Source organism: Denticeps clupeoides, chromosome 11 (genome assembly GCF_900700375.1).
Source record: "Denticeps clupeoides chromosome 11, fDenClu1.1, whole genome shotgun sequence".
NCBI classification, from domain to species: Eukaryota; Metazoa; Chordata; class Actinopteri; order Clupeiformes; family Denticipitidae; genus Denticeps; species Denticeps clupeoides.
The window spans coordinates 17163449-17178978 of record NC_041717.1 but is presented as its reverse complement, the minus strand read 5'-3'; the positions used below and the strand labels follow the sequence as shown (position 1 = coordinate 17178978).

Here is a 15530-nt window from a genome sequence, read left to right as displayed (position 1 = left end):
GTTGTCTTTAACAAATTGTGATTTTTATACAGATATAATAACTGTTATGATGTATAGCTGTTCTGTCAGCCACTGCAATTTCTCACCCAGGTCGTTGTTGTGTGGCTGCGTGGGGTCTTTCATGAGCGCAGCGTATTTGTGCAGCAGCGTCACCAGCACCTCCAGCAGGCCCACCTCACGGAACACCTCGCTGAAGATGCCGTGGTGGCGGCTGAACTTGAGCAGCGTTCGAGTGGCGGCGATGCTGCACTGGTAGGAGCCACAGGACTTGAGCAGGACGCTGACGCTGAACAGCTCCTTGCAGGGGATGTAATTCAGGCTGAAGACCACGAACTCCAGCAGCTCAAAGTACTTGGCCTGGACCTCCGGCACCTTGGCCACCTTCTCGGCCAGCTGCGACAGTGTGTGCTGAGGCTCCAGGATGAAGTAGTTGGCGCTGTCGGCCAAGTAGATGTTGGAGATGGCCTCCAGGATGATGCGCTGCAGGCGGCTGCTTTTGGTCTTCAGGAAGGCATTCTGCAGGACTGAGAAGGCCTGGATGTTCCGCACCGTGTGACCTGGGACAATCCAAAAATCATTACATTCTTACTGGATTATTGCAGAGTCATGCTCTCATGGCTCACAGCTACATCAGGTGACATATATTGTTCGAGTTCGTATGTGCTTTATGCCATGTTTGCCTTCCAAATTGCCCCCCTGCTGCCCAGTTAATGCCTCTCCTCTGTGCGGGTGCAAAACGAGGAGCCAAACAAACAGCCCAACCAGACAAGCGCAGCGTGAGTCCACTGCACCGCTAATGCCTGCAATTAATGTCGATTACGGCTGCTGCTGCTGCTGCTGCAGAGCTCCACCCGTGGGTCCACGGCACAGACAAGTGGAAAAAGACTCGCTAGACTCTCTCTCAAACACACACACAAGGGGGGAAACGAGAACCGCGTACAGACTACAGAAGTGAATACACACCTCCCAGTACAGCCACCGAGCCAACAAACCAGGAAATGAGCCAAAAAACACACACACACACACACACACACACACACACACACACACACACTTCCACTTTTCACTACAGTAGACTTTTAGCAACCCGGTTAAATACAATGCAAGATTATATTTAATGAACAATTTGTATATGGTTTAAATATTATACAAATTGTTCATTAATTATTTTTTGGTGTTTTATGTAAAAAAATTAATTATCATATTCTCATATGGTTTATGGAAGGGATAAAGCCCGGGAGAAATCTTGAGAATGTGCTGAAGGAGCTGGGAATACGGCTGCAGTTCTGTCACATTTCCCTGCACAAGTCCAAAACACACACACACACACACACACACACACACACACACACACACACACACACACACACAGGCCTAGAAGCCTTCACACACTAGCATGATCCCAGCTGTCAAGGGCAGAGGGGAAAAATTAAGTCAGTGGCGTCCTGCTGGACTGACCTTTCCCAGAAGGCTGTGGGACCACGAAGCCAGGCAGGAGGAACGGCGCCCCCGTGGTGAGACCAGCCGGTTTGAGCTCACTCACTCCATACGTTGTCAGAGATGTCACCAGGTTCACCAGGTCCTTCAGAGCGTCTTTGGACTCCTCCTCTTTAGCCTGTTCCAGCCTGCGCACGTAAATCACTTTCGCTTTTTGCTGGTTTATACAATATCAAAAGCAGGGCTAAAAAAAATTATTCAGCGTGTACTGCGCACACACACAAAGGTCATTTAAGGTCAGGCACAGGGTTTGTGGCTGGCAGCAAACCTGAGCATGAGGTCACAAAGGAAGGTGTAACCCTGGCACATGCGGAAGTCATCCAGCAGCGTCTGAGACACATCACTGGAGTCCTTCAGGAAGCAGGACAGGCCGGCGAACATCTCGACGATCTCCAGCGGAGAGAGGTCGTCCGACTGCTGCATGTTCTGGATGCATGTGGACAAGCACTCTTTCTCTGTGGAGGAAGGGATGCTGCCATCAGAGTTCTGGATTGTATATGTTTTTCCCCCACATCATAAACATCAGCATTTTCTCCTGCACAGTGATAGTAAAGAACGTCCCCTGACATTCTGATGAACCTATTTGCACCACTCTGGCTGGACACGTAAGACGCACCATGAATGTACTTGACAACGTTAACACTGAGGCCATGTCTGGAGATGGTCATCAGAACTTCGCTGGCGCTGGACCTCCATGGCAGGTTGTGGGGTGGACACCATGATGTGATGGCACTGAAAAGCAGCTGCAAGTCGTCCTTCTGTGCCAGTTCCTCCGCAGGAGACACGAAACTGCACAACTTCACCAGGATCTGTGTCATGACGTATGGGAGAGAATATTTTATGAACTGAATATGTCAAACTTAGGAGGTAGTAGCCTAACCAGGAGACAACCAGCAGACCACAAAAATCACACTTACAACCATTGTGTCTCTTAGCAAGAACCCTGAGTGTCTCCAGGGGGACTGTCCCTGTAACTACAGATTTATAAGAGACAGGCTGCATGGCCAATGTGATGCAACGGACCCACAATTCACTTCAGCAATAATATGTCCTGCCACACCTTCTCTTTAATGGCTTTTTTATTTTCTGACTATTTTGAGATTCAACCTATGAGGTTACTCATGTCTTAAAAAATTTTTACATATCCTTTATTAGATCATTCAAACTACCCTCTATAACAGTCTCAATACAGCAGATATGTTGAAACTTTTAACTGGTTATGTATGCATATATTGCTATAAAGAACTATGTAGCATCTGCATGGATTTGTATTTTATGTTACAATGTTGCCAGGATGGAATTATTAAACTCTGTATTATTCTACAGCATTTTTAGAAATATAACTGAGATTATAGTAGCCTATAGTGGTAGTAGCCTAGCGGGTAACACACTTGCCTTTGAACCAGAAGACTCAAACCTCACTTACTACCATTGTGTCCCTGACCAAGACACTTAACCCTAAGTTGCTCCAGGGGGGGGACTGTCCCTGTAACTACTGACTAACTCGCTCTGGATAAGGGTGTCTGATAAATGATGTAAATGTAAATTATGATGCCCTATTGATATGAATTAACGTGATGACAGATTACCAGTGCTGTTGCATATATCTTGATCAGCCATCACATGACCAGGCTGCTCACCTGCACAAACACCTTCTGCAGCAGGGCACGGCGGTCGGCCAGCGGGAGCTCACTCTGTGTGGCAGCGGGCACCTCGGGCATCTGGGGCAGGTCGAAGAACAGGTAGAGACACTTGACCAGTGTGGACGGCACAGACATGGTGGTCATGCAGTCCACCGTTTTCTGAAGAGGGGGGAGAAAGAGCATGGTGGAGTTGTTGTTTTTATCTCTTCTCCTTTTGCCACATCACCAGGATTTCCCGTGGACTTGGATGTCCAGACGCAGCTGCTGGTCAGCTGATCACACTCAAACAGCAACATGCAGACAGAACACATATGGGGCTCAGGTGCATCAAAGGAAACCAACAGGAAAATTTAAACCATCTGGTGAGTGATCTCTCGCTCTCACTTACTTAAACACACACACACACACACACACACACACGCACAATGTTTTAGAACCTGGTAGTTAACCTGCTCCTGCAACCAGCAGTTTAACTCACCTGTCCAGATGAAGTCAGCAGGTTAATGGTGGTCAGAAGCATCCAGCCACGACTCGTCTCTTCACTCTGGTTCACCTCCAGGAACTGAACTATGGCTCTGCTGGCAGCCTCTGCACAAGCACACACAAAAAAAACAAAAAAAACATTTTTTACAACTAAGATTCGCTACAGAAACCTGGATGTGAGGACCCTGCATAAGTAACAGGACCTGCTGCCTTTCAAATATTTTCACAGCCTTCAGCGCCATTTACCTGAAACAACAGAAAGAAAAACCCACCCGCTATTCAAATACTGCAGGAGATCTTGCACTTAAGGACTAATGAGGGGCCAAAAAAAACCCACCATACACAGGGATTACTCACAATAAGCACTGGGCGGAGCCAATTTTACTCCAACCAACAGACCTTATGATGTCTGGAGAACTTGTTGGTAGGAAGAAGCATGCAAATTGTTCACAGGCTCTTTGTACCAAGCCTTTGTTCCAACCGTTACATTCTAGGACCTTTAAACTGGTTTTCTTGGAGCTACAAGAGTGTGATTAAAACCAGGGTGGAACCTGTGAATGGACTCACCACGGAGGACATGAAAAGGTAGTGAAAAATGAATCACCTTGAGAGCAGATGTTAAAATAAATCTATAAAGTGTCTCTGACAGCAGTGAATAAGCAAATATTCACCACAACGATACATTTGTGTGTGTGTGTGTGTGTGTGTGTGTAATACACACCTGTAGATTTATTGGAGGCTCGGCGCCTGATCTCAGTCACCATCAGTCTGGACACCTGCGTGGTGAACTGCAGTAGATCGGAAAACTTCTCGTTCATCGTGCTAGGCGGTGCGTTCGCAAACACCTGCCGTTCAGAAGGAGGGGCGGAGTCACAGCATCACATTCAACGAATCAGGCAACGCAGGCGTTCACGCGCACATCAGAACAGCTGAGCCGGGCGCTACTTGCTCCAGAGGCAGAGGGGAGCGGCGATCAGCATCCCGAACGCCCATCGTGCCGGACTGACAAATCACCATGGCGACAGCACGCAGACACAAACTCCACGAGCTCTCTGAGATTCAAGTGTCCCACTTCAGCCGGTGGCGAGTGCAGGGACGTCGGCCGCCGTCCGGCTTAATTAGCGCTCTCAGCGCTGCACTACACTCCTATAATCAGCTCTTGATGATATAATTGCTATTTAACCTCCACAGACCCAAATATTGTCTAGTGTTAATTAAACCCACGCCGATGACTAGTGGCAGGGCCGGAGCTCTATGTATAAGCAGCATTCACAGCAGTAGCAACATGAAATGTCACATTTCCCCGCAAACATTAAAATTAGCAGCAGGGGGGCGTGGCTAGCTCGTACCCGGTTGAAGACGGGCAGCATCATGTAGAGTTTCTCCTCCTGTTCTTTCTGAGTCATGTGACGCGGCGGGTGGCAGAGCTCTGAGAAGAGGCGGCGCAGGTGCATGAGGCCCAGGGCGTTGTCCTGCGGGCTGCACTCATCCTGGCGTGGCCTACCCATAATCCTTTTCACCATATTCATCTTCAGCGGCTTCCTCAGGCCAAAGCTGGCCCTGAGAGAGATAGAGAGAGGCATGAAACACTTTTAAGACAGCTGTACTTATTTTTGCAATTGCATGTGTGGGTGCTGCCAAACGTGCTCAGAAATTTTTATTCCATTTTTCCCTCCACGTATTCATGAATTAACATCACAAAGCATAAAACAAAACAAAAAAAATTCCACATTCCACACATATATTTTAGCTTTAGTTAGTATAGTTTAGTGTCTATATACATACATATATACATCTTTCTTTTATGACTGCACAAGCAGGGGGTCTGTGTGAAACATTATTTCAATACACAATATACTGTGTATACTGTTGTACTGACAATAAACCAATCTGGGATATAATCACACCGTACACGGAATTGAAATCATTCAAAAATCAAATTAGCCACTGCAATATGTTAGAAGAAAAATGATTGGTCTGACAGAGGGCCAGATACAATTCCGTTTCTTCACTAAAAGACCGCTTCTGGCAACACGCAATCTCCAGGAGGAAAACGACTCCACCGCACAGGGCTCCAGGGAGGTAACAGGACCTCCAGCTTTACACACCTACAGGAGACAAGTTCAAAGCTGTCGGACGGACATGTACACATGCTTCTGAGGCATTTCCGCTCCCCTTATTCACCATTACCACTGATATCAGGGTTAAAGATTATAATGAGAGTCCACAGTAACAATAAAACTTAAAACGGATCTGGGATGATGGATCAGAGGTTAATTTGGAGTCTGAACCCGATCCGAATCAGACATCATGAAGTGTGAACCGCTAGATGCATAGATACACGTAGAACAGCTGTTTCATTTTTCATGTCTGTGTAAATAAAGGATGCATGAAAATGCATGAAAAGCCAGTCTGTGGTCATTAGCATCATCAGACCGTTGCAGGCAGACATGCACGTGATATATTGAATCAGACTGCTTGAATAGATATTGATCAATGCTGTACCCGGTCTGGTATAATTAATATCACTTGAGAATGTCCAGTGTTGTTGAATGACCATCTACGCAGCAGAATGGCACGAGTGCCTGACCTCTGACCTCATCTACCATAGATCTACTGTGCAGCAACTAACAACACAGATGAGATTGATACGGTCACAGTGTACAGTAACCCTCAGAAGGTGCGCGAGACGAGCGTTCTTCACTGGGTCACAAGGCCTTGGATTCAGAAAGCAGAAGCAAGGAGGCGGGACGCAGGTCAGCAGGTTCATCTTATGACGACACGGCTGTTTGACAAAGAATTCCTACGGTTCCGCATAAGCTCTGATGTGAGAACCTTTAAAACCAATACATATATACAAGATGCAGGTGGAACTTTACACCTGATAAACATACAGATGGAAATCTTCTAATGTTCGTATCTTCATGGGTGGTAGTAGTCTAGTGGGTAACACACTTGCCTATGAACCAGAAGACCCGGGTTCGAATCCCACTTACTACCATTGTGTCCCTGAGCAAGACACTTAACCCTAAATTGCTCCAGGGAGACTGTCCCTGTAACTACTGATTGTAAGTCGCTCTGGATAAGGGCGTCTGATAAATGCTGTAAAATGTAAATGTAAATGTCTTCCAACTAAAGCCATTATAACCTAGCATAGGTACAGTTTACAGCCATATATATTGAGCGAATATAAAACATTTCAGAATCAGAAAAACATTATTTATCCCACAAATTGTTTGTGTGGCGACTGCCAGAGACACAAGACAGTAAAAAATAGAATCAGTTAAATCAAAAATAAAAATTTTAAATATAACTTCTTATAAAGCCCAAGATCACATACAGTATGTCTCAATGGGCTAAAAGAGCAGTCAGTGCTCACATAAATACAAAAAAAAAAAAAAAAAAACAGCTGATCTACGTGGATTCTCAAAATAAAATGCCAGTTAGCAAAAGCAGAAGAAGAAGTGGTGAAAAGACTAAATAAATAAAGGTTCCTGTCTTCAAGTGACTCATCGGGCAGGACACAGAATGGAAGGAAGCCCAATCAGATGGCAAGTCACACCAGACCACAGATACAATTAGAATGGCAAATTAAATCATAGGAATTGTAAACAGACACAGAAAACTACCACAAAAATAAATCACTGAATAAGTTAAAACTATTATATGACAGCAAAGTGCCGAGCTATACAGAACAGAACACTAAATTTAGCAAGTGACAATATGAATATTCAGCATATGTTTCAGTTTCAGCTCGGCGCTGCCCAGGTCATCTCTGACTTTTAAGGTGCATTTAAGGAACAATTTACAGCGTTCGAACAGACGACGAAAAAAAACCCCAAAAAAACTCACACTGAGACCTGTACCGAGGTCACAACCTACAGATCAATCATGTAAACAAATCAATAACCATTTTCATAAACTCCCAGGGCGCTGTAGACAATCTGCACAAGACTGGTGTTAATTTCTCATTACAAGTAGAAGGTGATTTGTGTCTCTACTTCCAGAATGAAGAGCCTAAATGAACAAATGATAAACGTATGATTGTTGGATGTGATGGGATGCTGCTAATTAAGACCAATGTAACCTGTGAACTATCTGATCGTAGGGCAGGGAGAAAAGGACCAAGTATTCAGCCGATTAGCTGCAGTGCTGAGTGTTCCTCCACGTTATAGAGGTCACCCCATGGTTACCGAGCGCTGTAAACCGGCCTCAATAAACACACCGGGTCTGCTTTGGTCAGGGGAAACTGGGGAGGCCTGAATGAACCAGGCCACATATCTGACCTGCATCTGCTGAGCAGGAGCAGCGGTGGTGGCGCCGATTTAAAAAGACGTAACACACACTGCTGCCTGGGTGCTTATCATGGCTGCCCACTGCTCAGTAAGGGTGAAGGGTTAAACGGAGTGGACGCATTTCGTCACAATGACAATCGCTTCACTGTGTGGGGACCCCAGACTCTACACTTATCCAAAAAAAACATCACACTGCAGGACAGTTGTCCATAAGCAATGTAAATGGTCATGAAAATAAAGAAAACACATTGAATGAGAAGGTGTGTCCGACCTTTAGGCCTGTACTGTATATAATAAATAGCTGAAACTGTATAAATCAACATCATGTGATTCTGTTAAGTAAATTTAAGGAGATAGGGTAATTGCTAAATTCACTGCAAAAAAGAGTGGTGCTCGAAATTGCAGCTTCGGGACACAGACACCGTCACAATATGGTTCACATCAACATGAATAGATCATTTACGAATTTAAAAACCGCCTGGGCAGAATGCAACAAGCATCACACCAACTCTTATCATTGCGAGTTGAATAGAAACACGCAGATACCGATTGTTCTGTAAGGGGAGCATAGCTGAGCTCATGCCCGGTTCGAGCCACGCCCGGCCTTTGAGGTACACACGGAGATGATAAGGTGGGTCCAGGCGTTTGTTCACGGCTGTAGGTCAGGAGATGCGAGAACCGCGGCAGCACTAATTATCTAGATTATTCATAAGGGGCGATTGCGTTCCAATAATAAAATTGCAGGGGACCACAGTTTGAAATGACTTCTTTATTGTTAATATGGAGCGGGGGGCGGGATCTATACTATTGGATTTGTGTACAGTAGTAGCAGGTCCATCTGGGGTCTCGGGGCTGTCTGTGACTGGTGGGCAGCGATCACATGGCGTAAGAGCGCCGCGCCGAGCGGTGACTCGGCAGCGGGGAGCGACGAGGCTGAAACTGATCAGCTGACTGGCCGGCGGCAGCGGCGGAGCGAACAAGCACGCACACCCGCATCCTTTCCGATGAAGCTGGGTTCAATGTGCAAGCACTTTGTCCAAAAATTTTCTTTACTCACATACTGGAGCAAAAAAATTTTAAATACAAAATTTAATATCATTAAATCTAAAATTGGCAATACACGTGGAGACATCAACGTTCATGTTGGGTTCCTGATTTGACTTGCTTTGTATTGGGTAATGAGCACTATTACATAATCCAAAAAAAAAAAAACTCTACACAAACTTCTACACATTATACCAGCACGAATGAACAAAAATTAACTGGAAATTTAATGTTTACTCGTTTTGCTTATGATCTCCTGAGCCAATTTCTACTTCGTGCTGATTCAGAAACAGGAATTTCTGCCTTTTGGATTTCCTAACGTTGCCAATATAACCATGGAACAAAATCCGGCAAAAAGAAGCTCTGTAAAGAATCCACAGGAATCCACAATGTTTCTTGACAGGAAATATTCCCAAATGACCAGACTTGAATTTGCATGAATTTGTAGTTCCCTCGGCTCGATATTTGACAAATTACAAAAAAAAAAAAAAAACAGAATGGCACTCGATTGTGAGCTCACACGGTTAAATTCTAAGCTTAGCTGCTACAGAGCCCCCCCCCACCACCACCACCACCACCACCACCACCTCTCTCTCTCTCTCTTGTTTTTATTCCTCCCACCCTAAAGTCTTTCAAGGCATTTTTCTCAAAGGGCTGCCAGCTTCGCTGAGCTTCTGGGAAAGCCATTCGAGCTGAAAGAACTTTTCAGGAGGAGGCGATGGAAACAGACAAGGTTTTCTCTCTCTCTCACACACACACACACACACACACACACACAGGAGAGGGTAGCAGTGATGTCACCACCCAAGGAATGGTGTGGGTCTCCCCTCACTTTAATGAATTGGGAGACATTCTCTGAAAGTTTTTTTTTTTTTTTTTACATCCAGTGGTTGATTCGGTTTAGTGAATAAGTGTTTGACTTCCAAGCTGAAATTTTACAGGCTGATCTGTCAGAAGGCCACAGGAGCCGGTGACAGCAGCCACGCCCATCTGTCGGGTTTCGCAAGGTCAAGGGCAGATCCTTACATGGGACGCCGCTTCATCATTCCCAACGAAGGATTGTTCCCCTGCCCTAGAGGCCCTCAAGTCCCACCAAGCTCTGCGTTGTCCCTCTTACTTACCAGATGAACTGCTGTATTTACTGACTGGTAATACGGAGGAGAAAACGACGTAAACACATATCGCTGGAATGGCTGTGTGTCAACAGAACATTGGCATGGACGCCAATCAGGGCCACCGCCGCATCTTCCGAAATGTCCTCAACACGTTAACTTGTCATTGAAATGCATGACAGTCACAGAGAGGGACACATCGTGTGGCATATTCCCGCGACCGGACGAAGGCCAGCGGTTCCCGGCGATGGAGAAACCATATTTCGAAAAAAAAGGCGTGTCCCAACAAAGTGCCACCGACTTCCGCGGCCCCTCAGGGCCCCACCTGCTCGGCGTGACGTGCCGTGGCGAAGTCGTCCCTCCGGCCAGCCCCGTCCGGGAGGAGAAGTCGGCCATTTCCTGTCCGGGCTGCTTCATTACCAGAGACACGTCTCAGCACAACGACCCCGAGCCAAAAGACTCGATTATACACGGCTGCCATAAGACGGCCGGATAACTCGGCCCCCAACCGCCACTTCGCGATGAAATGAAACCCAAATGGAAGATTTCGTCACCGCGCTCGCTCCGATATGAAACATAATGCCATATGGATCACAGCTGGAGTCGGCAAACCGATCACAGCACAGGAGCAGCCATCGGTGTGCCGGAACACCGCCATCTAGCAAGAAAAACTGGATTTTCTAAAAGCCAAAGAGGAACAATCTCCGCCTGGCACCCAGAAGCCATTTTAGAGGAGAAAGAGACGGAGCTTGTAAACAAGCCGCCGTCTCCGCGGAGACGGGCTCATCGGCCATGTTTTCCCATACCTGCTGCTCTCCCTCGGCTCCGCCAGCATCTCTGGGTGTCACCCGGGAGGCAGAAGCCCGATACGAGACCAGAGCGAGGGAGCGGCGGCGGCGGCGAGGCCCGGGCGAGCGGTGTCGGGCGCCTGCGTGCCAGCGTACGGTGCCGTCTGCCGGGACTGGCACGGCCGAGTCCCCGACACACGGGTGGCCAGTCGCACCAGGACGTACCATCTGGCCTCCAGCACGGGGGTGGGTGGGAGAGGCTTCGACGCTTAATGCTTTATGGTTCCGACCACTCCACACACGGCACAACATTCCTCACCCGGTATCAAGACTAAATTTATTACTGTTAATTATCATACTGACTAGGCACTTAATGACTGATGAGGACATTAATGTTTATTACAATATGCTAATAATAACAACTTGCATCTAAGAAATTATACGTATTTGAATTACCATAATAAATATAATGAAATATGCTATGGGTTTTGCCATGTCTACGGTCAACACTTGTTACTCATACGGTTATTATATTGCACAGGGCTCACATATTCCATTATTATTGTTCGCTGTTAAATGAATAATCTGCATATGCATTGCTTGCATTATTATATCGTTTCATGTCTCTGTAGCAATTAATCTTTTTTTTTTTTAAATGCACCACTGTGTGTTCCACCCTCGGCCAATAATGCGCCTTGATTAAACGATTTCTAACACGCTGTCTATCGGGTCACATCTGGACTCATCTGGACTAACAACATGCTGTTATTCCGACGGGAAAAAACATATTTCCATCCATAAAGTCCCTGAGATTTTCTGGCCTGTTATTCATGACCATTATATACTGTATTCATCCTGACCCAGACAAAAATACGCCTCCTGTATTATTTCCACGTACATTTGTGGCATTTTTGTCCAGAGCAGCCAGTAGTTACAGGGACAGACGGGTCCACCACCACCCATTCCCCGCACACGTAGTCAGCTACTGCCAGCATTCATATTCCCGTTTGGCCCGGGGTTCGGAAAATTCATTTGCTCCAAAACGAGAAACCTTCATGGACTAACATGGGTTCCAGGTTTATGGTCTGGGAGGCCCGATTCTGAGGACAAACTTAACGTGAAAAAAACCCTCCGGCACAGATCGCCGCTGCCGCACAGCCTCCGAGCCCGACCTGACAGACCCGAGCTGGGAATTCCTCCCTGCCTTCATCCTCCAGGTCATCATCGGCTGTGGGACGGCGGCCGTGGACCTGAAGACAACGCTCCAGAAGACAGTCCTCCATCTCAGACTGCATCTTTCACCGCCACACGGCAAAATAAAATGAATAAAAACCCGCTGGAAGAAGAAGATGACCCCGCAGGACGTGACCTCTGGGTTCTGTTCGGCGTGATAAAACCACGGTGACGCGGCGAGGGCGTGAACATGTCGGGCTTCAGGTGGACACGAACCGCCGAGGAGGCAGCCGGAGCCGGACAGGCTTCTTCCCAGCCCGGACCCAACGGAGCCCGGGACCAAAAAACGACCGGCCGCCGACACCGTTCCCGGAACAGGTGAAGCGACGCTCGGCTGCGGACGCCGGGGCCGCGGGTAAAACGTGACGCTCGCCGCGACCGCGCCGGATCTGCCGCAATCGAGGCGGTCTGACGGCGGGACGCGGAGCGCAGACCGTCCCGCGGCTCCCGGACCCAGGATGTCCGCCGTTAGCCGCAGAGCTAAGCGGGAGCTCCGGGATCCGCCGTCCACTCACCGCTATCCCGGAGGTTCAGGGTCGGTCAATGTCAGGCGAGCGGCGGCGGGTCTGTCGGGGCCGAAATCAGCGGCGCGTTTCCCGGCTTCCGTCCGCCCACGATCCGCACATGATGCGCCAGGCAGGAGAAAAGGTTCGGCGCTGCTGCTCCCTCACACAGTGGCCATCTTTAATCCTCCACATCCCAACAACAGACACAGGCAGGGCCGGCCCCGGTCCAGCCAGCGGCGCTGCTGCCGCGGCTGCTGGGCATTATGGGTAGATCAGCAGGGCGGAGCGACACTGACCTCTGCTGGACGCTGAGGAGCAGGACAGCCCGATTTAGTCCTTTACCTACAGTACAGGCCAAAGGTTTGGACACACCTTCTCATTCAATGTGTTTTCTTTATTTTCAGGACCATTTTCGTTGGTAGATTCTCACTGAAGGCATCAAAACTACGGATGAACACACGTGGAGTTATGTACTTAACAAAAAGTGGAGACCTGAGCTCCACAGCCACCGGACCTGAACCCAGTCCAGATGGTTTGGGGTGAGCTGGACCAACAAGTGCTGAACACCTCTGGGAACTCCTTCAAGACTGTTGGAAAAGCATTTCAGGTGACGACCTCTTGAAGCTCATTGAGAGAATGGCAAGAGTGTGCAAAGCAGTAATCAGAGCAAAGAAACTAGAATATAAAACATGTTCTCAGTTATTTCACCTTTTTTTGTTAAGTACATAACTCCACATGTGTTCATTCATAGTTTTGATGCCTTCAGTGAGAATCTACCAACGTAAATGGTCATGGAAATAAAGAAAACACATTGAATGAGAAGGTGTGTCCAAATGTTTGGCCTGTACTGTATTCTGTCACTCTTTCTATATATTTTTCCCGCATTTTGTTTTGTGATAACACCTGTCACAAGTAAACGTAGATGCACATAGATGTTTTAATGTTACAGAGGGAAATTTAAGAAAGTTGAGGAACCTGCCCTGCCTCGCGTCATCCACTTAAATGTCTGTGTAAATAGCAGGGTACTACATCCAGTCGTGTTTGTTTTGGCACATTACAATTGAATACAATTTCAGCGCTTCGTTTACCCAGGTGTTTGGGTGTCTGACACCCACCCCTAAAGAGGACAAATTTAGGGTGCAAACTCTGGAGCTGCAAGGCAAAGACAAGCTGATTTGGATGGAAGCTGAGCGGTGCCAAGTCAGAGATGTTGCTGCTTCAGTGGCTATTATTTGAACTTGTTGAAATAAACTGTAGGCATATTTGTTTTGGTATCTGCAGATAATAAAAAAACATGAATAATCCATCCAGTCGTCTATGAGAATGATTTTGAAAAGCAAAGTGATTGTAAGACACTGCAGCACAACACATGGTGACACAGTGAAATGTGTCCTCTGTTTTTAACCATCACCCTTGGTGAGCAGTGGGCAGCCATGAAAGGCACCCAGGGAGCAGTGTGTGGGGACGGTGCTTTGCTCAGTGGCACCTTGGCAGATCAGGATTTGAACCAGCAACATTCTGATTACGGGACCGCTTCCTTAACCGCTAGGCCACCATGGCCAGAACTATAGTGTCTGGGTGAAGTTCCAGAGAGATTTGGATTTGATTTGTTATGTAACCAAATATATTCTTGATATAATCAATAAATCAATATGTTTACTCTTCGTCTTTTGTCTTTTTTTATGATTTATTTAATCACACTTAATATTTTGACATTATATTAATACAAATAACCGATGAAAACCCGGTGGAAAAAAGAAGATGGAATCATGGGCAAGAGGAATGTAAGAAAATAAATGAAATAATAAAAAAAAAAAATATGTAACACTTTGCTTTAAAATTGTTTATTGTAATTATTATCCTGGCATCGGCCGGGTCGGGGCCATCAGATTAGTTTCTTTATGTATATTTTAATCAATGTCAATAATTTAATCAATGCCACTATGGCTCACACTTTTGTTGATTTTTATTTTTATTGGTCCGTGTTTTGCTGGTGCTAAATATGATGTGCTGTGTGTTCACTGATGTCACAATTGTTCCAATACCCCTTGTACATCTCAGTGGACATGACCTCAGCACCACTCTCTGTCTATATTTGCCCTATAAAGCACCCTGCATAATACAAACCGACTTTACTCTGTTAAATGAGGTTAACTTCTGGATAAAACCCTGTGAAAAAGTAATGAGCCCCCTGCAAAAAGAATACTTTGTATTTATTTATTTGGCTCACCACGTAAGAACAGGAGATGGTCCCAGAGTTCTATACATGTTGTATACGGTCACAATCATCTGACAAAGGTGGCGGTAAACATTGAGAACATTTCATAATGTGTTGTTGTTTCAGTCCAAGACCAAATAATATAAACCGCATAATTTTTTGTCCTCATGTAATCGCACAATCTGATGGTGCTGTGCTTGAGATCTCGGAAGTGCACAGTGCGCTGTGACATTTACATTTTCATTTACTGCATTTATCGGACGCCCTTATCCAGAGCGACTTACAACCAGTAGTTACAGGGACAGTCCCCCTGGAGCAACTTAAGGTTAAGTGTCTTGCTCAGGGACACAATGGTAGTAAGTGGGGTTTGATCCTGGGTCTTCTGGTTCATAGGTGAGTGTTTTACCCACTAGGCTACTACCACCCTGACCGAGGGATTACTGACTACGGATTACGGTTGAAGGCTTGTCTGATTTGATTAAATATTTTTTTTAATGTAGGAATTTTCTTTTCCTTCTGACCATTCCAGATTCAATAATATCATGCACAAAAATGCAAAAGACAAATTAGAGATTCTTAAGAGGTTTCTTAAGAGATTCTTAAGAGGTTTATTGTGTCTTATTTCTCTAACTCTAGATTTATTAGTAATTTTACTATTGATTACAAGTCATTTTGAATTATTTTTAAGGCCTTAATTTTTCGAAAATCCAA

At 46.2% G+C, this 15530-nt stretch overlaps 1 protein-coding gene across 4 annotated transcripts in view; it reads right to left on the bottom strand.

The window, feature by feature from the left end:
• wdfy3 (WD repeat and FYVE domain containing 3) overlaps positions 1-12829 on the bottom strand; it is a 44533-nt gene extending 31704 nt beyond the window's left edge. For 3 of the 4 annotated variants that reach the window (XM_028995929.1, XM_028995931.1, XM_028995933.1), the window contains exons 1-9: positions 10881-11077; positions 4973-5183; positions 4345-4468; positions 3619-3728; positions 3138-3299; positions 2114-2306; positions 1766-1952; positions 1459-1625; positions 87-557 (exon numbers count right to left, since the gene is read on the bottom strand). In XM_028995929.1, coding sequence (XP_028851762.1) covers positions 87-557; positions 1459-1625; positions 1766-1952; positions 2114-2306; positions 3138-3299; positions 3619-3728; positions 4345-4468; positions 4973-5183; positions 10881-10909 — 1654 coding nt within the window. In that variant the 5' untranslated portion in view covers positions 10910-11077. Of the gene's footprint in view, positions 1-86; positions 558-1458; positions 1626-1765; positions 1953-2113; positions 2307-3137; positions 3300-3618; positions 3729-4344; positions 4469-4972; positions 5184-10880; positions 11078-12610 lie in introns of those variants that run through there. The other variant, XM_028995932.1, reaches the window with a different exon arrangement.
• Positions 12830-15530: the final 2701 nt, after the last annotated feature.